Source organism: Pseudonaja textilis, chromosome 1, assembly GCF_049901715.1.
Source record: "Pseudonaja textilis isolate UNSWEBS1 chromosome 1, rPseTex1.2, whole genome shotgun sequence".
Lineage (NCBI taxonomy): Eukaryota > Metazoa > Chordata > Lepidosauria > Squamata > Elapidae > Pseudonaja > Pseudonaja textilis.
The window spans coordinates 8,979,896-9,002,845 of NC_141990.1; the positions used below are offsets into that span (position 1 = coordinate 8,979,896).

General features: G+C 41.2%; 1 protein-coding gene across 1 annotated transcript; it reads right to left on the reverse strand.

Annotated features, from left to right (window-relative positions):
* Positions 1–243: 243 nt before the first annotated feature.
* On the reverse strand, positions 244–21,980 carry DDX52 (DExD-box helicase 52). Its single transcript, XM_087925420.1, has 15 exons — positions 21,845–21,980; positions 19,701–19,929; positions 18,085–18,224; positions 17,690–17,875; positions 15,801–15,944; positions 13,313–13,424; positions 13,146–13,218; positions 11,529–11,732; positions 9,664–9,754; positions 7,755–7,877; positions 7,164–7,314; positions 5,147–5,222; positions 3,799–3,870; positions 1,669–1,761; positions 244–683 (listed from the first exon to the last, which is right to left on the reverse strand). Exons 1-15 carry the CDS (start codon positions 21,929–21,931, stop codon positions 599–601), a joined length of 1,866 nt encoding a protein of 621 aa, XP_087781546.1. The 5' UTR covers positions 21,932–21,980; the 3' UTR covers positions 244–598.
* Between the last annotated feature and the right edge of the window lie 970 nt (positions 21,981–22,950).

Consider the following 22,950-nt stretch of genomic DNA (forward strand, 5'->3'; position numbering starts at 1 on the left):
TCTACTCTTTAATAAAATGTGTTAGTCTGAAAAGATGCTACCAGATTCCTAATTTTTGCAAACTATCTGAATTCTTGAAGAGGTCTTTTCCATCTTCCCATTGATTTTTTAAATCCACTCTTCAGGCAATAAAGGCACAAAAGAAGATTGCTACAATTGTGCCTTATCCTTACATTCCCACCACAGAACCAGTTACTACATTCTAATATTTGATTTCCCATAGTCAATGACAAAGATTGGTAGTAGAAGTTCTCCCTTTTATTATGAGCTGAGAGTCATTTATCGTAAGAGGAGTCCCTTTGCGTCCAGAATCCTTTCTGTGCCCATGATGACTGCATCTGGGTATCTTTCTGTGGTACGACACTTGCATTAGCACCATCACACTGTTACCCAAGGAGGATGATCTGATTCAAGTCCCCCCTTTATCAGGGGCTGGGGGATGAGGTATCCTGTAGCTAAAGGTAAAGTAGAAAAACAGTAAACTATATACATCAAAGAAGCAAAATCAAAATATTTGTCCATCAAAAAAGGGCTCCTCGGGTTTATTCTTCTTGCAAAGATCAAAAAAATCCTTGTTTATTTTGACAAAGCAACTGAATTAATTTTCTGGAGTCACCCGTTTCTGAGAATTATTACTTTGGACTTCCTTGGAGTTCTTCTTTTTCATTTTCTGGACAAGTGTCCTATTAAGAGTAAAAGGAGCAAATAAATTATACGAACCACATCCAACTTTCTGAAACTTTAAAAAAACAAACCAAAAGTTAATTGCCACTTAACTTTTTATAGTAGGATATATACTCATTTCAATAAAAATAATAATAAATTAAACCTGTATGCCACCCGATTTCCATCTACTCTGGGTGGTTTGTTTATAGCTGAAAACCCAAAATCAGTGGTAGCAAACTACTTTGTATTCAGGTGGTTTGAAATTGATTCTGCTTAGCGACCACAACTGGGATAAGCAATTCAGTCATTCAGTCAAGCAAAACATTTACTAGATGAAACCAACTTACTTTTTCATCAACTTTGTTAATGAACAATCGCTAAATGAGGCAGTCACTAAATAAAGATTACCTTGATTCAAAACTTTGAAAATTCACAGCTAGAAACAAGGGCTATTTTCTATATTTAATATAGCACAATTTAATTGTATTGTTTTTAACGCTGATAGCACACAGCAACTTGCCAGAGAAATATTAATACAAAGTAGAACAAACAGAACAGAGATACCAAATTTAAGTGCTAATAAAGAAGGGAATGGCATGAAAAGCCTATTAAGAGCTACTTTTTAAAAAGTCAAACAGTGACAGATTTATATATATAAAAAGTTGCATTTATTGCTATGTTAATGTTTTTGACACTGATATTGTCCAAAGCTCTTTGAGAAGGACTGAAGATCCACAGTCCTGCTTAAGCAGGGGGTTGGACTAGAAGACCTCCAAGGTTCCTTCCAACTCTGTTATTCTGTTAAGAATCAATTAGGAAATATTATATTCCTTAATAGGAAATTTGCAAAATGGCAAATTGAAAGCATCATACTCTTAGGTTTTTCTAGAAATGTTCTTAAATGCGCATGATGTTATTTCATTAGCTCCTGTATTCACTTATATTTCCACCTCTATGCAACACTTTTCAAAAAAACATTTGGACCCAGGAGCATCTACTTACTTGTTTTTCTTGGCTTTTTTTTGTAAGAACTTAAGAGAAGTAAGGATGTGCGCCCTTTCCAAGGGCTTCTTTGTAAATTTCTTCTTTTGCTTGCTGAATGTGACATTCAGGGCAGAGGTGGAGGAAAGGAAAATAAAATAGAAACAGGTCATTAGCAAAGTTTACAATCCAGTTTCCTTCCTTGCTCCCTTTCTTTTTCCTGTTCCTTGTTGTGAACCTGTTCCTTGTTGTGAACAGAAAATGTTTATACGAGCGCACAGAATAAACTTCCTAAAGAAGTTACATTTGGTATATTCAACACATACTGTATAACTTGTCAGCAGCCCTCATTCAATTTCTAAAAGGAGGCAGTTTCCAGAACCCTGGAAACTAAAAAAGAGAAAAATAATATTTATTTAATAAGGAAAGGAAATTGGGGAGAACTCAAAACAAATAACTAAATAAAAGGCACCTTGAGCTGGGACCATATTTGTAATTTTGAAAACATGTAGTAGGCACACTCAAAAAAATGGCTGCCTTACTTAAGACTTGCTTAATATGATGTGATGGATGGATGGATGGATGGAGAGAAGGAAAGATTGATTGATTTATATAGCTGCCCAAGTTATTCCGGGCAATAAAGATACAAAATAATAACATATGAAAAACAATCATTATTAAAAAGTTTAAAAGGCATATGGCACATAAGGGAATTAGCAAGAAAGTAATCTAAATATCTCACTGGTTAGTCACAAAGAGCCTATTTACCAGAATTAGCCTCCATCATGCCCAGAATGTCTTTACCATCCCCATAGAACTAGTGTAGGATTCATTCGTGACAACTATAGGTAGTCCTTCACTTACAACCATTCATACAGTGACCATTCTAAGTTACAATAGCACTGAAAAAAATGACTTATGGCTGTTTTTAACACTTAGGATTGTTGCAGCATCCTCATGGTTGCATGGTCAAAATTTGGATGTTTGGGAACTGGTTCATATTTATGACGGTTGTGTCAACTCGTAAAGCACTCCTATGCCTGTTTTCGAGTTGCCATAAGCAGGAGGGGGAAAAAACCTGAAGGAGCAAGTAGGGCAATTAAAACCAGAAGTACATTCCATGCTTATTTTACAAAGATGGTCGCCTAGGCTACCGGATCTTCTGCCCGTGAAAATCCTTCATTGGAGACTGTGAACCTGATTTATGACACACCCAGAGGGGACACAGGATCACAGGTGAACCGTAAATTACATGTGGCAGAGTTGGCTTCATATGGATCAATGCCGACACATTGCTCCTAATAAATCTTTTGGATTCTTTTGAAGCTTGGCTCAAGGCTCATGATTTAATTAGGGCAATTGTCAGAACCTTGACAGGTTGCAGTGTCCCGAGGTCATGTAATCCCCTTTTGCGACCTTCTGACAAGCGAAGTCAATGCGGAAGCCAGATTCAATGAACGACCATGTGGTTCACTTAGCAACTGCAGTTATTGACTTAACAACCATGGCAACAAAGGTTGTAAAATGCAGCAAAACACACGTAACAAATGTCTCGCTTAGCAGCATAAATGTTAGGCTCAAACGTGGCTGTAAGTTGAGGACTACCTGTAAATGACAATGCTTCTGGAGCTTGGTTTTGTAGCACTGCTTCCTATTTAGTTTGTTTTATTAAAGAATTGCTTCCTACTTAGTTTGTTTTATTAAAAGGATCATTAAAAGGATCATAAGGAATGGGGAACCTGGGAGATATTAAGCAAAGTTTCTAAGGACTCTGACCACTGCTTTCGATGTGATTCTATCATGCGCTTAGGATGCACTATAAGCTTTTGTCCCCATCGTTCTTTCAGACTATACCCCTGGGAATCCCCCATTGGGGGTGGGGGGGGGAGTTAACATAGCAAAGAATTATCACTGAAATGAATACATAAAGCAGCAATCAGGCTGCCATGACATGTTTTTTCTTAACACTGGCAGATCTTTCTCTCTCTGCTGGCTCTCAAGAGCCCAAAGTGGCATGTCTGGGGTTCCCTGATTGATCTTAACTTCAGCAGTGAGAGACCACTAATGTGATTTCAGGCAATTGGAAACACCCAGAACACGGTGTCCTTCCCACCTTAGCTTCTTCGTTCACCCTGACCCCAGAGACCATACCTTTGCAGTTTGCGAAAGTGCTTTATGTAATCCGGGACAGGACAACCAGCTCTCTGGATAACGGAGGCTATGCTAAAAGAGAACAAAACAAGGCATGAAAGGCGGGAGGCAAATAGTGAGAACAAACCTAAAGCTGATGATTTCTAGCCAATCGCCTAAAATATGAGGATCAAACACTCATCTGCGCCTGGCCAAGGCAGACATCAGGGATGGGCAACCTGGCCCCAAACTGTCTTAATAGCTTCTCAAATACTGTATCCAATTCCAAAAAACCACTCCTCCGTGCACATGCTAAAAGCCAGGAGACGGAGAGTTCTAGTCTGGCCTTAGAAGTGAAGGTAAAATGCATGACTTTGAGCCAATCACCAGGAGACTGTGAGTTTTAGTCCGGCCTTTGACATGAAAGCAGGCTGGGTGACTTTGGGTGAATTATCAGGAGACTGGGAGTTCTAGTCTGGCCTTAGGTATGAAAGCTGGCTGGGTGACTTTGGGTGAATTATCAGGAGACTGGGAGTTCTAGTCTGGCCTTAGGTATGAAAGCTGGCTGGGTGACTTTGGGTGAATTATCAGGAGACTGGGAGTTCTAGTCTGGCCTTAGGTATGAAAGCTGGCTGGGTGACTTTGGGTGAATTATCAGGAGACTGGGAGTTCTAGTCTGGCCTTAGGTATAAAAGCCAGCTAGATCACTTTAGGCACCCCTGGATTTTTTCTACATACCCTGTTTCCCCGAAAATACAACCACCCTGAAAGTAAGTCGTAGCTTGATTTTTACATGTGCACCCAAGCCCCACTCCCAAAATAAGCCCTAATTAAGATCCTGCCCACTCAAGTGCACAGGTAAAAATTAAGCTAGGATAGGGGAGTGGAGCTGCCCTACTACTTACCTTTGGACAGTTTTAGCCAAGGCCACGCACACCCCAACACCTGCCTTGCCATCCCATTTCTTCTGCAGCCGTCGAGGCTGGCAAGGCTTTCCTGAAGGCCTCTGTAGCTGATAACAAAGCTCCGGATTGATCCGGATCTCTATTATCGGCTGCAGAGGCCTTCAAGAAAGCCTTGCCAGCCGCAGAAGTAGTTCCTGAAGGCCTCTAACAGTGAAAAGGAGGCCGGGGATGATGACAGTGTCTTATTTTGGGGGAAATTCAGTATAAGCCAAGATATGGAGTCTGCTGCAACTGCAACTCACAACCAGAGGGTCGAGGGCCTTTTGCCATTTTGCCAACAGGCCAGGAGGGCGGAGGAGGAAATATCGTCAAGCTGGCTCATGACTCATTCTTGAAGCCTTGACTTAATGAACAATGGTCAAGCTCAAGAACAAGGTAAACGAAGCACCGAGTGGAAAAGGTACCTTCGCAGTAATGGCTTGTCGTCTTCAGTGAAGAAGGTAATTGCCTTTCCTGTGTGCCCTGCCCTCCCTGTGCGACCTGTTGCAAGAGAGAACAGTATTCAGCCGAGGTAACAATAATGGGGGAGCCCCTGAAGACAGAAGCAGGGAGGTTGCAAAGACGTTTCTAAACGTGAGATCTCCCTAATTCAGAATGTTAATACAAAATGGAGACCCTTGTCTGCTGCTGCTGAAAGAGACCTTACCAGGTCTGATCCAATAAGAGATCTACCATAGATCTATTTATCTCCTGTTGTGCACACACGCAGTCACCTTTGGTGAGATGGGCAGCTTTATAAATTTTATACATAAATACATACACACTATAAATATGATTTTAGTCAGTAAATTCCTGTCCCAATTCAGATGTGTGTTCAGATAAAACCTTTGTGTGAAACACTCCGTCTTTACCATGGTTTGTTCCAAGGTCTAGGTCCAGAGGACAAGTTACATCTATTCAAGGTAGCTTATTATGCTACTGAGTTGTAGACAAATAATTATTAAACACCACGCTTTCTTTCTTTGTATTGGACAGATAGGGGGAGATGTCAACTAAAGGAAAATAATTTATAGATAGATACACTGAGTTATATGAGTCATCATCATAATACATGAGTCATCCCCACTTTGCACTTCTCAGTTACTGGATTACACATTTGAAGAGCAACAGCTCAGACTTCAGTTGCAGCCTTATTTGCTGCATGATTTTATCTTCCTTAAAAGAAAAGAACAAGAGGAAGAGAGAAAGAGAGGGAACGAACCGAAAAGCTCCAAGGGACAGGCTGACATCTAAAAGGAAGTCAAATTCTATATTACAAGTTGCAGTGAAAAAGGGTTGACTGCTAAATTTGGGTGGCTTAAATGCCAAGGCAACATTTCTCTTGGAATTATGTGTAGGACACAATAGCTCCTTCTTCACTATATCGTACTCTGACCACTAAGGAGAAAGCCATAACTATCACAAAGAGATTTAGAATGTTCTTAGAGCAATTTTGAACTTTTTAAGGCTTTTCATAGTTTGAAACATTAGGACAATCCTTGGGGGAAATAGAATGAATGCATGAAGTAATGGAACTGGCAGAGATGGCAAAGCTAACTGTCCTTATCAAAAGAAAGACTATTTCCAGTTTTGTTTCTACTTGGAGATCGTTGCTAGACTTTGTGCTCGAAATGGGGAAAAAAGTGAAATTTTGAGTTTGAGTTTTTCATGACCAGATTACTTTGTTGTTATAGAAATGGCTAGTGATCTGTTTACAGGTAGTCCTCAACTTATGACTATAATTAGCCCAAAATTTATATTATTAACTGAGACGGTTAAGTGAGTTTTGCCCCATTTTATGATTTTTTTTCTTGCTGCAGTTGCTAAGGGAATCACTGCAGTTGTTAAGTTACTAATACCAGTTGTTAAGAGAATCTGCATTCCCCATTGATTTTGCTTGTCATAAGGACACAAAAGGAGATCAAATTACGCCGGAAGACATCAATTGTCATAAGTGTGAACCAGTTGCCAAGCATCCAAATTTGATCATGTGATCATTGCGGTGTTGCTACAGTTGTGGTAAGTGTGAAGAACGGTCATGAGTCACTTTTTTCAGTGCCACTGTAACTTCAGTCACTAAATGAATGTTGGTAAGCCAAGGACTAAGTGCATATTGTAACTTTGCTTTGTAATTTATCACACCAAAGGGAGTTGGAAGTCAATGCTTTATTTTTCCTTTCACCTTTTTTCCTCTTCCTCCATTTCCTTATTGTTTTTCCTGTTATTTGTATTTTATTTGTATTTTAAAAAGGAAAGAACTGGATACAATGGCAGGACTTTCCAAATGCTGATTGGTATTGTCTCTCTTTTTGGACCAAAAGCTTCCAGGTTATTTCCTGTGAGTCTCAGCTGTGAAAGAACTGCCTTGCATTCTCCTGCTCCCCGAGTCAAATACTGAAATGATGAAATTCTCTTATTTAAAATACAGAAACCTAAACTCACCTATCCGGTGGATATATTCCACGGCACTGCTGGGGAAGTCAAAATTGATCACCATGTTCACTCCTTTGAAGTCGATCCCTCGAGCCAGCAAAGCAGTGCATATAAGGACCCAGATCTTCCCAGCTCTGAAACTGTGCACTACATTATCTCTCTAGGGAGAGGGGAAAAAATCCTTGCGTAAGCCGTGAGTAAATACCTGCAGAAGCAACTTCTCTTCCACCAGAACTCCAAACACGCCTTCTTGAAGAGAGCCAGTTAGCAGAGCTCTTCAAAAAGCAAGAACCAGGAAAAAAAACTACAGCAAGATAAGCTAACTAACAATGGATGGAAATTAATCAAGAATAGAATCAACTAGAACTAAGGAGAAATTTCCAGACAGTGAGAACAATTAATCAGTGGAACGTCTTGCCTTCAAGTAGGATCTTCATCACTGGAGGTTTTAAGAAGAGACAGTCATTTGTCAAAAATAATATAGGTCTCCTGTGAGAGCAGAGGGGTTGGACTAGAAAACTTCCAACATCCCTTCCAACTCTGTTATTCTGTTAACTAGCTTATAAAATGTTCTTCTATACCCCAAAAACCCTCCCTTACCTGCTGTTGAGTCCTGTCTGCATGAATGACGTCCACATTGATGCCTTCGTAAACAAGCTCATGAAACAGCTCTTTAGCCCGTTCAATAGATTGGACAAACACCAAGACTGGAGGTGTGAAGCCCTGTAATGGAAGGGAAAGAAAAGAAGAGAGCCAGGGTGAGGTGACAATTCAGACAGGAAGTGCTGTAATGCTGTGACTGTCAGCTGGTCTAGTCAATTCACTCTTCAGATTCAGAAAGGACTCTTAACTCTGCATCCACACAATCCTATCATATTCAGGGTATTCTGAAATAAGTCCAATTTAGTTTTAAAATGTTTGGGCCCATGGGATTGGGACCTATCTGAGGAAAACAAGCCTTTCTAAATCTGGTAGAGACATTGGCAGTCAATATAGACAAAAGCTTTCCCCAATCTGGTGAGGAAAGGGAGTGGGAGGGAAAGAGAGAGGGTAGGCTGGCGAAGGAAGGGAAGGTAGAGGAGGAAGAAGAGAGAGAAAAATTACAGAAGGAAAAGGAAGAGAAAATATAATGTATACATATACAAGGAGCCCTTGATTTACAATAGTTCATTTGGTGACCATTCAAAGTTACAGCAGAGCTGATGAAGTGACTTGTGACCGTTTTTCACACTGAAGACCGTTGCAGCATTTTCATGGTCATGTGATCAAAATTCAGCTGTTTGGCAAATGACTCATATTGGTGACAGTTGCACTGTCCCAGGGGTCACGTGATCAGCTTTTATAACCCTCTTGCAATGAGGAAACCAGGTTCATTTAACAACCATGTTACTAACTTAACCACTGTGGTGATTCACTCAACAGCCAGGGCAGGAAAAGTCATAAAGTGGGGACAAAACCCAATGAACAAATGTTTCACTTAGCAACAGAAATTTTGGGCTCAGTTATGGTCAAGGACTACCTGCGACAACAGACTAAGTTACCGAAAACATTTATTTTATTCTCAGAGAGACCAGGCCATTATTCCTTGACTTGCGCGCAAGAGTGCTTGAAGGGCCAATTCTCCATTAGCCCAGCTGATCAGGATGGGAAGGTTGAGGGCATGTTGAGGGTTCCATCTATTAGGGAAGTACATCTGGTGGGACCACAAAAAGGCCTTCTCTGTAGATGCCCCCTTTAAATGTGGATTCCCCGGAGATATGATTGGCCCTCACTTTGTTATTTATTCAAAAGGGCTTGGGGAATCCCAAATGGAGATGGAACCTATCAAAGGGTTAATCTGATTGGGTTGCTGCTGCCATAGTGGGGAGGGAGGAAAGGGGGTTATGGGCTTTTATGTTGTGGATTTTTTTTTATTGTAAGCCACTCAGAATCACCTGCGAGTTGGGCGGCTGTATAAGTTTGTGTAATAAATAAGCAAATAGTATAAATTCCAGCGTTGCCTCTTGTGCTGCAGTTTCAAGAGGGTGGCCCAACATTACCCAGTGATCTCCAAGAACCAGCAGAAATTTGGTCAGTGTCTCCCAATCTCAACCGGATGTTCTAATTCTGACATCACATAGCAGCAGAAGAAATATTAGATTCAAAGAGCAATGAAGCTCATTCCAAAGTTCTCCCCTGATTTCTCATAGGCTGCTATCTCATGAGATAAATAATCTTGGCTTGTTAATATGAAAATGGCTGGTTGTGTATCAGGCCTGCAAAGGTCTTTCCTCCACTTCTTTCCCTCCCTCCCTCCTTCCTTTCAACATGAAAGTACCTTAAAGAAAGAGTATTCTTGCTTGCCATTTCAAGTGAATTCTATATCTCTAATGGTTTGTAATTTCCTCTTCTAAAACATTTGCATTCCTCGAAGGTGTTTTATTCATTTATTCTGCTTTATGAACATATCAGGTTGATTCATTGCAGAAAACTCCCAAATAAGACAGTCTCAGCATGAAAAATAAATTACCTTTTTTACAAGATTTCTCATAGCTAACAATTTTCCTGTCTCCGATCCAACGAATAGGAGCTCTTGATCCACCGTCTCGACTGCAGCATTTCTGAAGCAAAAAAGTCAAAGATCTGTGTCAGTTCTGAAGGCAGTCCAGGCTTAATAAATATTTTTTTTACAGTGAACTTCCTTCTATAATTTGCCTTGTGCCTTTCGGGAAATGTCGCAAGGAGTCCAGAAAACAATTTTCATTAAAATGTCCTTAAAGGTACTTTTCAAAACTGGACTTTTTTTCTGATGCCTTTTCAACTGGACTTTCTTCTGTTTTTTTTCTCTGAAATAGTTTCACTTCCTATTCAAGAAACCTCTTCAGCTCACACTGGTGCTTCGGTGAGAAATGGAAACATTTTGAAGGAAAAACCCCAAGGAAGTCCAATTGCCTTTTGGAAATGGACCTATGGTACAACCATGACTTGGATAATTGAGAACCTCCATAGATTTTCATTAAAATATTTTCTCATTCCTCCTTCCCAACTAAAAGATGATCCTAGCCTTTCTTTCCACTGATAACATAGAGGCAATGCATATGGAATCATCCTTTGGGGGGTGGGGAAGGGGAGGAAGTCTACCTTACCCTGTTCTCAACAGAATGGTTATTAGTTACATTTTACAGATGCCAAATCCTTGCCAAACGCACAGCCTATTTTACAGGTGGACGGGATCACTATATATTGCAACCTGTTGCTTTGTTCTACCTGGAAATTACAACCAACAGAATAAAGAGAATACATGTAGCTCAGGGTTGAAATGTGGAGCTCCTGGTGATCTCTGAGCTTGGTTGCAGATGTTTCATTACCAACTAGATAACACGCACATGTCAGTGAATGTGGGATTTGCACCCTGTTTATATACACTAGCTTGACCTGCCAGTATTAGTGGAGCGCTATTTTTTCCATGGTAATACATTCACTGTTGTTTTCTGCTTGATAATTTGTCTGGGTGTCAATCCCTGCTTATCTGGGTTCTGGTTTCTAGAAAGGATGTGCAACAGATATTTGGGGCTCAACTGTGGTCAATTTCATTCTAAGCAAATATCAAAATGAAACTGATGCCTTTGGTCTTGTTTTCTTCTTGGTTTATTTTTCTCTTTTGAATGGCATGAAGACACGGTTTATCTCGATGTGCCTATTGATGGTGGCTTTCTCTGTGCGCCAGGCTTCCAGCACTTCTCTAGTGTTTTTGGATTTAGCCTAGTGTAGGATGCTTGGCTTCCTAATTGAAAGTATGGTTGAGTCTGTCCATGTGTTGTAAGATTAAGGGGAACGCCAAAGACGTCAAAAAATAAAAAGAGTTTTGTGAGCAGAGTTCACAGAAGAAGAAGCAGCTCAGCATCAGCAACCACTTAGAGAAGGCTTGCTCCCCTTCTGTATGTGGGAATGACCTTGGGAGACAGGAGGAAGACCTGCAGCCTAGACAACCCTCTGATAAATGAAATTAGAGTCCAAAGGACTTTGTATGTCAAAAAGCCAAGCAGCCTCTTTAACTTAACTCAGAAAGAATTCTTTATTGGCCAAGTGTGATTGGACACACAAGGAATTTGTCTTTGCACCAAAAACAAATTCCTTGTGTGTCCAATCACACTTGGCCAATAAAGAATTCTATTCTATTCAATGGCTTGTCTGTTCAGCAGAGCAAGGAACAGCAATGGAAACTGCCCAGAATAGGAAGAGGAACAATGGAACTCTGTGGGAAGAATTTGATTCCAGAGCAGGAAGCGAATGAGCAAGTGACCTGATCTCTTCTGGAGGCAAGGAGAACAAATTATCTGCTAGAGCAATCAACTTTCCGTCAGGGAAGAGACAACCTTTAATCCCCACACTCACCTTGCTCCAATGGATACAGATATGATATTGTCAAGGTTGAGTTTACACCACTGCTCCACATCATGTGCAAATGTTGCACTGAACATGGCTCTCTTGACAACATGGGAGGAACAGGCCAAGAAGATGGTAGCCAGCTGGTCTCGGAATCCTGTTTTCCCATCTTCAAACAATTTGTCTGACTCATCAACTACCAGCCATTCCACTCTAGGGCAGAAGATAAGGCTGCAATTAGGAGGTTTAATACGTGACGTCTCACATAGACAGCAAAATCAGATCACTGCTCAATGCCACATTCCACATGGCCTTATTAAGGCTGGTGAGCAAATATCAGAATGAGAGGTTATGGATATTTAATTATTTGCTAATATATACTCAACTTTTCTTATAAGTTCCTCTGTGACTGACACTGTTTCTCCCACATGTTTCTTCATAACCACCCTGAAACCCGGAAGTGCTTTTTCAGGAGGCAACTGGACTTTCTTGTTTTTTCTTTTGAAGACATATCCAAGAAGTTTCTTCAGCTCTGACAGGAGAGTGTGGAATGGAAGGATTTATATTCCTTGAAGACCATTGGTCATTTGCATCTTTTTAGAGGGTCGTTGAAGCATTTTGAGGTTTTTCTGTGTCCACAGGGTGGGAATAGGACTGGATTTCCAGAGGAAAAACTGGTAGACTACAGCAGTGGCCCCCAACCTTTTTTGTGCCACGGCCCGGTACCGGCATCAGCACACATGACAAGGCAAGGCGAGCTGAGCGACCGGCCAGCTAGCCCTCCCCCGCTTCTCCCCGCCACCTTCAACTCCTCCTTTGTACCTTTGTCGATGGGCTTCAGGACGGTCACTCGGCTCGCCTTGCCTTGGGTGCTGAAAGAATCCTCCCGCCTTAGTTTTGTTCAAAGCCGCCCCCCCCCTTAGATGAAACTAAGGCGCGAGGATTCCTTCAGGACCCAAACGCCGCTTTGGAACCGGAAAAGCTCACCGGAAGCACTTTCTCACCAAAACAAGATGGCGGCACCCAGCAAACTGGTGGCCCGGTAGGAAATGTTCCATGGACCGGTACCGGTCTGCGGCCCGGTGGTTGGGGACCCCTGGACTACAGGAACCAGGAGCACTACTCAGGTGATCCTAAGGACACAGACAAACCTCCAAATGCTTCAACGATCCTCTAAAAGGATGCAAATCACCAGCTGTCTGCAAGGAATATAAATCCTTCCATTCCCCACCATCCAGTCAGAGCTGAAGAAGCTTTTTAGATGAGAAGTGAAACATCTTCAAAAGAAAAAACCAGAAAGTCCAGTTGCCTCCTGAAAAAGCACCTTTGGGACAACCATGGCCTGGATGACTAAGAAACTCTATAGACTCTTCACCACCCTGAAATATTATTACTTGCTGAGCTTTTCTGCCACAGGCCAGAAAAATTATGCAACTTTTATGCATGTTTATTTTATACATGCAACATAAACTTTTAACTGGCATGGGATTTATTTGAATCAACGTATTTAGGCCAAATTAAACCTACAAACAGCACTAAACATTTCTGCAGGTCCATCTCTTAGTGAATACTACCAAATACAGGGGTATATTAAAAAAAGGAGTGGGGGGGTCTATTCCTTTTTACCTGGTCAGATCTATGGCTGGAGGCTCTTGTTTCAGCAGATAGATAAGTCGGTTTGGAGTAGTCACCAAAATATCTGTAGAAAAAGCAACCGTTAAGCGGAGTCAGAAGAAGCAAGTTGATGGGAATTGAATAGGGATCCCTGTTTGCCCTGTTTATTTCTATCTTACCAAATTTCTGAGAAGATTTTGGCCCGAACTTCTTTGCTGTTTCAGCAGCTTTGTGAATCAAATGTATCCTGAAGCCAATGCCCTCAGACAACTTAAGTAGCTCTCTGTGGGTCTAAAAGGGAGACGAATCAGACACACAGCTGAAATATAGATTTAAATATCCGAAGAGTCACTATTATTTCCAGAAGCAGAAAAATAAAGCACAGAAAACAAATATACCGGGGGAACCATCATAAGGGAATAACAGGGAACTGAAGCCTTTTTCAGTTCATTGGGATATTGAGTAAAGATTATTTAATTAGTTTTCAACTCTTGATTTGCAACATTATTTGCTACATTCTAACTCAGGGGCCTTCAAAGTTGACGGCTTTAAGACTTGTGGACTTCAACTCCCAGAATTCCTCCTCCAGTCATGTTAGCTCAGGAATTCTGGATGTTGAAGTCCACAAGTCTTAAACTTGCCAAGTTTGAAGACCCTTGTTCTAACTACTGAGCTGCAGTGGCGCAGTGGGTAGAGTGCAGTACTGCAGGCTACTTCTGCTGACTGCAATTTGGCAGTTCAAATATCACCAGGCTCAAGGTTGACTCAGCCTTCCGAGGTGGGTAAAATGAGGACCCAGATTGTTGGGGGCAATATGCTGACTTTGTAAACCATTTAGAGAGGGCTGTAAAGCACTGTGAAGTGGTATATAAGTCTAAGTGCTCTTGCTATTATCTGGAGGATAGTCACTGCGGAGGTACATGTAGTCCTCGCTTAATGACTGGCTGTTTTAAGTAATAATGGGATTTTTAAAAAGCTACTTACGATCTGTACTCAAAAGTTATGACTGCTGCACCCTCCTAAGGCCACATTTTCACATTTCCGGCACTTGGCAAGTAGCTCGCATTTACAACTAGTTGCAGTGTGCTGCACATGACTGTGATTTGCGATGGTTTTTTTTTTTTTTGCTGCTTTCTGTCAGAAAACATCAAAAAACAACCATCGGATATGCTGGATTTGCTTAACCACCACGTGATTAATTTAATGATTGCTGTGACTCGCTTAAGGACCTTCATAAAAACAGTCCTAAAATTGACTCAGGTCACATGGGATCCCGTTTAATGATTTATAACGAAAATTCTGGGTTCGACTGTGGTCATAAGTTGAGGACTACCCAGGGATATATATGCCCGTCATGTGGGATGTAGCCGGAGAGGCATGCTCCAGGTTTCACCTGCACAAGTGCCGTGTGGCAGAGCCCAAAAGGGGAGCCATTTCTGACATTTTCCCTTTGGGGCATCATTCCCCAGAGATTTATTTTAGCCCTGCTGGCCTTTTGCAAGGCATCGAAAACCTTACTTTGCTATCAAGCCTGGGGCCCTGACAGCATGGGTAAGTCCGTTTCTTGGTCACGTCGGAGTTAAATGGGGTGTTCTTGGCTGTTGTATTATTTTGTGTTGTTTCTGTTGTTGCTTAATGATGGCTGTTTTTTAAAGTTATGTTTTTCATTCTGTTTCTACTGTTTAGCTGTCCAGAGTCATGCAGATGAGATGGGCAGTCAGATTGATTCATTAAATAAATAAAACCAAGATCTTACATGGGTGCATGTTTAGTTACGTATTTATTATTTGTTAAGATTTATACTTCACTAAAAGTACTTGGAAATGACTGCAGTCTGGTCTGACTTTGGGCAACAAATAATAAAAGACAAGTAGCAACCAACAGACAATAAAGCAACTTCCACAAACTATGTACCTTCTCAGATAAGGGAAGATTCTCCGAAGTTTTTAACTGAGGGGCGAACACTGGAAGAACACTCTCTCCTCCCATTTTCACTTCACAACCACCCTGTGGTGTAGGCTGGATGAAGAGAGAACGACTGGACTAAGCTGCCCACCCACCCACCCACATCTAAGGGAACTTCTGCGCCTGAGAGTAGCCATGAATTGTCTTCCTGCTCTTAGACCAGGGGTCACCAACCTTGCAACTTTAAGACTTGTGGACTTCAACTCCCAGAATTCCTCAGCCAGCGTGAGAGTTGAATCCACAAGTCTTAAAGTTGCTAAGTTTGGAGACTCCTGTCCTAGACTAACACCTTCGTCACCCTGCTGTTCCTACTGTGCTTTGCTCAAGCAGCCTACTGCCCATTTGAATGTATCTTTTTTTCATTTCGTTTATAACCATTTTTATTAGTTTATAATATAGCACACATGCAAAAATATCAAAGTAAACAACAGGAAAAATAGGGGAGGAAAAAGGGAAAAGCGGGGGAAAGAAGATGGAAAAAAAAGAAAGAAAAGGCATTGACTTCGGACTCCCTTCGGTGCAGTGGAATAAGGCATTGACATCAAACCTCAACTTTTTTACTTCTACATAATAGTTTAAACTAGCCATTTCTACAACAACAACAAAATCTATTTAATTGGTAAAATCCAAAATCAACGTTTTCATGTTTGTTCCATCTGAACGTACCTTTAAGCCAAATTTAGAAGACGGAAGTCACCTTACCTGACTAGCAAGTTCCCGTGTGGGCGACAGCACCAGAGCTCTGAAACCTTTATTCATGGGCTCCTTGAGGTGGGTCAGAATGGGAATGCTGAATGCCAACGTCTTCCCTGAGCCAGTGGGAGCACAAGCCAGGAGCTCACGACCCTGGGAGGCAAAAGGAAAGGAACAAGGCTCCGCCTGAACACAAAGAGTGTATAAACGGTGCATGAAAAGTGGCAAAGGAGGGGTCATCGCAGGTGGGTGAATTTCAGTCCTCCAGGCTGGCATCTCTAACACCCTCAGGGCACCAAGCGCTCGCGACAATTATGCCCATCAACCTGACATCAGTCCTATGTGGTAGCCCCCCCATCAATCCTTCCATTAGAAAGGCAACAACGAGGCGTTTATTATAGCGAAGTTTGCTCACTGGCAGCTACTGCGCTGTACAGCTAACTCTTGTCTTACAACATTTAGTGACCGTTCAAAGTTACGACGGCACTGAAAAAAGTGACTGATGACTGTTTTTCACATTTACAATCATTGTAGGAACCCCATGGTCACATGATCAAAATTCAGAAGCTTGGCAACTGGCTCCTATTTCTGACAATTGCAGTGTCCCAGGGTCATGTGATCTACTTTTGTGACCTTCTGACAAGTGAAGTCAATGGGGAAGCCAGATTCACTTAGCAACCACATTACCACCTTAACAAATGCAATGATTCACTTAACAATGGTGGCAAGAAGTCATAAAATGGGGAAAGCTCACTTAACAAATGCTTCAAGTAGCAACATAATTTGGGGGCTCAGTTATGGTTGTAACTTGAGCCTGTGCAGGTAACCCTCAATTTACAACCCTTTGTTGAGTGACTGTTCAAAGTCACAATGGCATTGAAAAAAAGTGACTTATGATCTCACAGTTATGACCGTCTCAGCATCCCCACTGTCACATGATTGAAATCCGTGTGCTTGGCAAGTGGCAGGTATATAAAACAGCTGCAGCACCCTGGCATCAGCTAATCACCATTTGTGACCTTCCCAGCCAGTGTTTCACAAGCAAAATCAATGCGTGAAACTTGTCATGCCCCTTTTGGAATCTGATTCTGAGGGGAAGGTCGAGCAGCTGACAGGGAGTGGGAGTGTGGCTCCAGTGGCTGTGGAAGAAACTGGGGAAGGACACAGTCCAGCTGGGCATTCAGAGAAAGACCCAGGGCCACCCCCTCTTTATCCTAGGGCATGCAGGGAGGAACGAAGAAGGGAGCAACATGGCTTACGGGAGAGAAAAAGGCCCTGATCCCTTTCATTAGTTGCAGCTGGGAGAACAGGATATCCGTGGTTTTACACAGCTCCTTGCTGGAAGCAAAGCATGTATTATCTTCGTAGAGGCTTATCTGGATTTTGGTGTCCTCCCAACTATGATAGCTGCGTTATCTTGTGGAACTCTGCAATTTATCATCCTGGCCTGCCAAGTTTATGACTTCAGTGTGGTTTGCGTTGGTTTTTATTTATAATTTATACGTACTTTGGGTTTGGACTGAATTTCTTCCCTTTAAAAACTGTTCTTGGGAGAGCATTTTCTCCTGCTTTTATGACTTTGTTGCTTTTGTGCCATACCCTGAGTCCTCACAACCAGATTCACTTAGAGCCTATGCAATTCGTTTAACAATTGCATTGATTTGCGTAACAAGTATGACAAAAAAGGTTTTTAAAATCAGGGGTGAATCATTTAACAACCACCTTGCTTAGCAATGGAAATTTTGGTCGTAATTGTGGTTGTAAGTCAAGGACTACCTGTATAAGTATGTGTGTGTGGGCACACATGAGCACAATTCCTCTTTCATAGCACACCCTAAAGCATATCACTGCAACAACATCACCGTTTTCTCTCAGAGGGGAATATAAGTGGGACACACATGTAGCATGATGGGAATAGCTTGCATCTGAATTGGTGTAGGAATCTGGAATCCAGCAGCTTCAATATTCTGCATAATCTTAGAGTGGATTTTATATTCTCTTCCAAGTTCTTCAAAGGAAGCGATTGGGTCTGGGAGATCTGTGCCTTGAATGTAGATTTTGTGCTTATTTCTGAAATGATTTATCTGGGAAAAGGTAAGAGAAAGATTAAATTGTATTCAAATGTAATTTTCATATTAAATGTCAATAACTTAGATGAAAACTTCATCTCCATTTCAACTGAATGCCTTATTATTATTTTTGAAAAAATATATTATTTTGAAAAAATAGCAAGTATATCTTCATTCACGGATTGTTTATTTTTAGAGAACATGCCAAAAGAGAAGCAACTCACCTTTTCTTGTCTAACTTGTTTTAAATTCTTTGTTTTGGGTTCCTTTTTACCCTTGCTTTTTGGAATGTCAAGCTTTGCCTCCAGAGTGGACATCCATAATATACCATCATTTTCAGCACCAGGAATTACAGCAACTGTTTCTGAAAGTTACAAGAACATCATCAAAGCAGTGCTTCTCAACCAGTGGTCTGTGGACTACTGGAGGGCCACGATGTTGTTACAGAGCATCCATGAAGGCTTGAAGAAATGTTCTGATTTAAATATTGAGTTAAGTCTTAGGGGGTCCATAGCCACAAAAGGTATTCAAAGGGAAAGTGATGACCCAAGGTCTATCAGAAATATACCAAAATCCAAACCGTAACTAAAAATCCTTTAATGCCTTCAACTTAGCTTCACTGTTAAATTGTTCACAGAGGAGAAGTAAAACTATCTTCAAAATAACATTTCAAAGGCAAGAAACACAATTCACAGCCAAAGAGCCGATAATGAAGCAGAAACCAAAAACAAACCGTAAATCAAGTTCCTCAACAGACAAGATAAACCTTCCTTCAAACTAAAACACTTAATTGTCTCCAGCCTCTGTTAGCAGGCAGGCTGACACTCTTATGCGAATCTCCCACCTGCAATCCATTAAGAGGATTATGGACCTCTCCTCCTGAGTAGACCCTGATCCTCTCCTCCCTGCGTGCCCTAGGATGGAGAGGGAATGGGCCTGGGTCCTCCTCTGACTGCTCAGCCGGCCTCTGCCCTTCCCCAGCCTCCTCCACCACCTCTGGAGCCACCCTTCCACTCCCTGTTGGCTGTTCCTCCTCTTCCTCAGAGTCAGTCTCCACCAGGGGCATGACAAGGGGTCCAGGGAAGAAAAGGTTGAGAACTACTGATCTAAACCTCAAATAAGAATAAAACTAATCTGTTGCAATGGCCACTATTTAAGATATTTTATATTAGATTCTGCAACCTGGTCTCCTTTAAGTACATTGGACCACAATGCACGTTGTTTCAAAAGTTATGGGAACTGAATATCATTTTATACACATTGTCCATTTTATAGGACCCAATGTGAGTCAGTCACCAGGGCCAGAAGTTTAGCCTTCCGAGTTTTCAGATTCGTGCTGGAGCCCATCCTGAGAGAACTTCTCTCTAGCAGTGTGTGCTTTGGGCTATTCGGTGTGTGTTTTTAATACTGTGCCTGTTGTGTGTGACTTTTTAGATGTTGATTGGGGTGTTGATGGCTGGCTATTATATTGTTGGCTGTTGTTTCCTTTTAATGCCAAGTCCTCACCTCCTAAGTACTTGATATGTGATATACCACATGGGTATGGGTATGCATTTGTAAGACCAATTTTGGGATGAACGCCTTAGCCTAGGTGATTGTTCTAACTCAATGAAAACATGTAATCTATATATTCTGGTCCAGTTTTACATATACATTTGTATAAAATAGAACTCTAATTGCTTTTCTTACAAAATAAAGTCTAAGCCACATAGATCAAAACTGTAATAAACGTAAAAATTATCAAGACACAAAGAAACAACCACAACTTTCATGCAACTCAATGAAAATAAAAAATAATTTAATATTTTTTGAACTTAATGAGTAGCCAGCCCTTCCTTACCTTGGCCTTTTTTCTTTTTTTCCCTCCCCTTGGTACTTTGTCCATCTCCTTTTCTCTTCTTTGCAACCTGTGTTTTCTGTGGTACTGCTCCCTCTTCAAGGGGCAAATTAGGCAGTTCTAATGTTTTGGTTTGAGCTTCGTGGAGTTCGTTTTCTTTTCTTTTCTTTCCAAAAAAATCAAGAGATCCAAGAATCTCTGATGTTCCCGTTGCTTCTTTAGTTCTTAGTATCTGAAATTAAATAGAGCCACAGTTTCTTCAGGGTAAAACTAACAGAATTTAATTTGCAGTTTCCACTTGGCTTCTGTATTCCCAGAGAGAACTAAGGGCCAATAACATGCATAGGCAAAACGAAACAAAAATTAGAAGCAATTTTTGATCAATTAGCACTGCCCTATTTGATCCCCTTTACAGAGTTATTTTGTATTTGCATGTGTCTGCTTGCTCTAGCTGGATTTTTTTCATCACACATAAATTTACACTCACATTAACAAAATATAATTACTGTGTCACAAGGGATGCTATCCCCAAATAAACTATTCATATAAATGAAACAATGGCCTGCCCCATGCAGGAGCTGAACTACTTATTTTCCAAATCGCTTTTGGCCCAATCTAAAATATAACGGAAATCTACCCACCCTGAGCTCTTTGTAGTTAAGATGTCCCATCCAACAGCAGACTGGAAATTTAGCAATATATCTAAAGATTTATAGTCAACCTACACCAGTTCGTTTAGTGACTGTTCACTTGCACTGAAAAAAGTGACTTATGGCTGTTTTTCAGTTATGACCTTTGCAGCATCCCCCCCCCCGCCCCCCAGTCATGTTATCAAAATTAGGATGCTTGACAATTGGCATGTATTTATGATGGTTGCAGTGTCCCAAGGTAACGTGATCATTATTTTCAACCTTCTACCAAGCAAAGTCAATGGGGAAGCCAAATTCATTTAACCACCATGTTAACTGATTGGAAAGATAGTTTAATAATGAACAGCACCACCAGCTGTCCTGGATCAGTGAAACTATTGCTTTGTTGAGTACATGGATTTTTATACAGTTTGTTCTATAGCATTTTGTAATTTAGAGGCTTGTTTTGTATATTTGTTATTTGGTTTTAATTAGTTTGTCTCACGAAGGCCAGCAATGGGTCTAAAGTGCTGTCTTCCTTGGATTTTTAATCTTGTTTAACACATGTAATTAATCCTAGATGCTGGCTTCCTTGGGGTTTTAATCCTGTCTTGAATGAATTACCAAATCTGCATTTTTAAAAGGTGGCCTCCTGTTTCTTTTGGGGGGGGGGGAGGTGGGGTCTGGTTTCTGTCTTTTAAGAGCATGTTTCTCTATTTCTCATTTAGAGAAATATAATATTCTGCCTTTTTAATATTCTGAAAATATTTCATTCTGGGGGGAATTCCCTCAATTGGGTTGTTAGGAATATTTTAGAAACATTGTTATGTGTGTGTGTGTGTGTGTGTGTGTGTGTGTGTGTGTGTGTATGTGTGTGTGTGTGTGTGTGTATATATATATATATATATAGCAAGGAGCCTGGGCACGGCTTAGCTCAACTGTTCTGTACCAAAGCTGGTTGCTGCTGTGAAACTAAAACGGAAACTCCTCTCCTCTGCTTGTGTTTTGCATTTGGTACAGATTTCCTTTCAGGTGGGGAGGGGGAGTAGAACTCCTTAGCATCAGAGCGTGTTAATAACAATATAGGAAATACTAATGCTCTGATGGTCATTTAGAAAAAGCCTTTCTTAGTGAACCCCTAGGAGCCAAGAGGAACGTACGTGCCAAATTTCAAGTTTGTAGGCTTCATAGTTCTGGAGATTTTGTGATGATGCATGAGTGGTATTTCGCATAGAGATAGATTAGATAGGTAGGTAGGTAGGCAGATAGATAGACAGAATAGATAGATACACACACACACATTTTGTTAGAGATACAAAAACATTCTCTTAGAATAGACAATTTTCCAATAATGTTCATAGAGACAAAACGCTTTCTGAAGAGAGTGCCGTCCATTCATTTCGGATTCAACTCCAATCAATGGAGGGAGAATTTTCCAGTTTTACCCTCCACACACAACCTCCCTCGCTCAGCCGTGGACGTCTGCCCAAAGACGGGGACGCGACCTCCGTTCCTCACCCCGAAACGCTCGGCGTCCCGCCTGAAGCGCCTCACGTCGAATTTGGCTCCAGCGCCCAGTTTCCGGAAGAGCTCGTGGGCATCCATGCCGCTCGCCTCCGCTTCCCGGCCTGCACCGCGCGGCCGCACTCGTGTTGCCCGGCAACCAGGAACTCGAAGGACCAATGGAAAGGGGAAAGCGACGCGAAAACAGCCATAGAGCCGATAGGGGAGAGAGTCACTCTTCCGTCCTTTCTTAGGCTTATCAATCAAGACAATCAAGAGCGGTTTAAGACTTCCGGTTTTCATTCTAAGGCCTTAAAGGAATAGTTTTCCAAATAACCCCATGCAGACACTCACTTATGAATGGAATTTAATGGGAAAGTATAATAAAGTAGTATTTCTCAAACTCAGCATCCTTAAAGAGTTCCCTAGCCAGCCAGAATTCTGGGAGTTAAAGTCCACATATTTTAAAATTGCTGAATTGAGAAACACTGGTAATGTAGTATAGGGATAGAGATTCAGACCGCATTAGATAAAGCAAGGGTCTTCAAACTTCACAAGTTTAAGACTTGTGGACTTCAACCTCCAGAATTCCTGAGCTAATATGACTGGAGAAGGAATTCTGGGAGTTGAAGTCCACAAGTCTTAGAGCTGTCAAGTTTGAAGACCCTGAGATAAAGTCTCAGTTGAATTCAGTGAGGCTTACTCCTATGTCCCTAACAGATCTTCAGAAAATGTTAAAAAATCTAACTCCCTCTTTGGAAGCAGATATACAAAGAATAAACAAGCCCTTCTATCGCACTTCATCTAGGTTGCACTGCCCTTTTTAAATACATGTTATATTTTATTTGAATTTATTAGCCACTCAATTCCAATAGACTCTTAGTTGGCTTTTCCATCCTCTGCTGCTTTAAAATGGGACCCAGAAGAATCAGGTTTACAGTTTGAAGATCGTTTTCTCTTATTTTCAAGGGCCACGTGCCAGGCATTTATTTTACTAGTCTCCTGAGCACCAGGAGAGGGCACTCTAGGAACATGCATCAGCAGCACCTATTAATTTCCAAAATGTTATTTCCATTTTCTGAGCAAAAATTGAATTACGGTTTGCTGAATAAGTATTATAA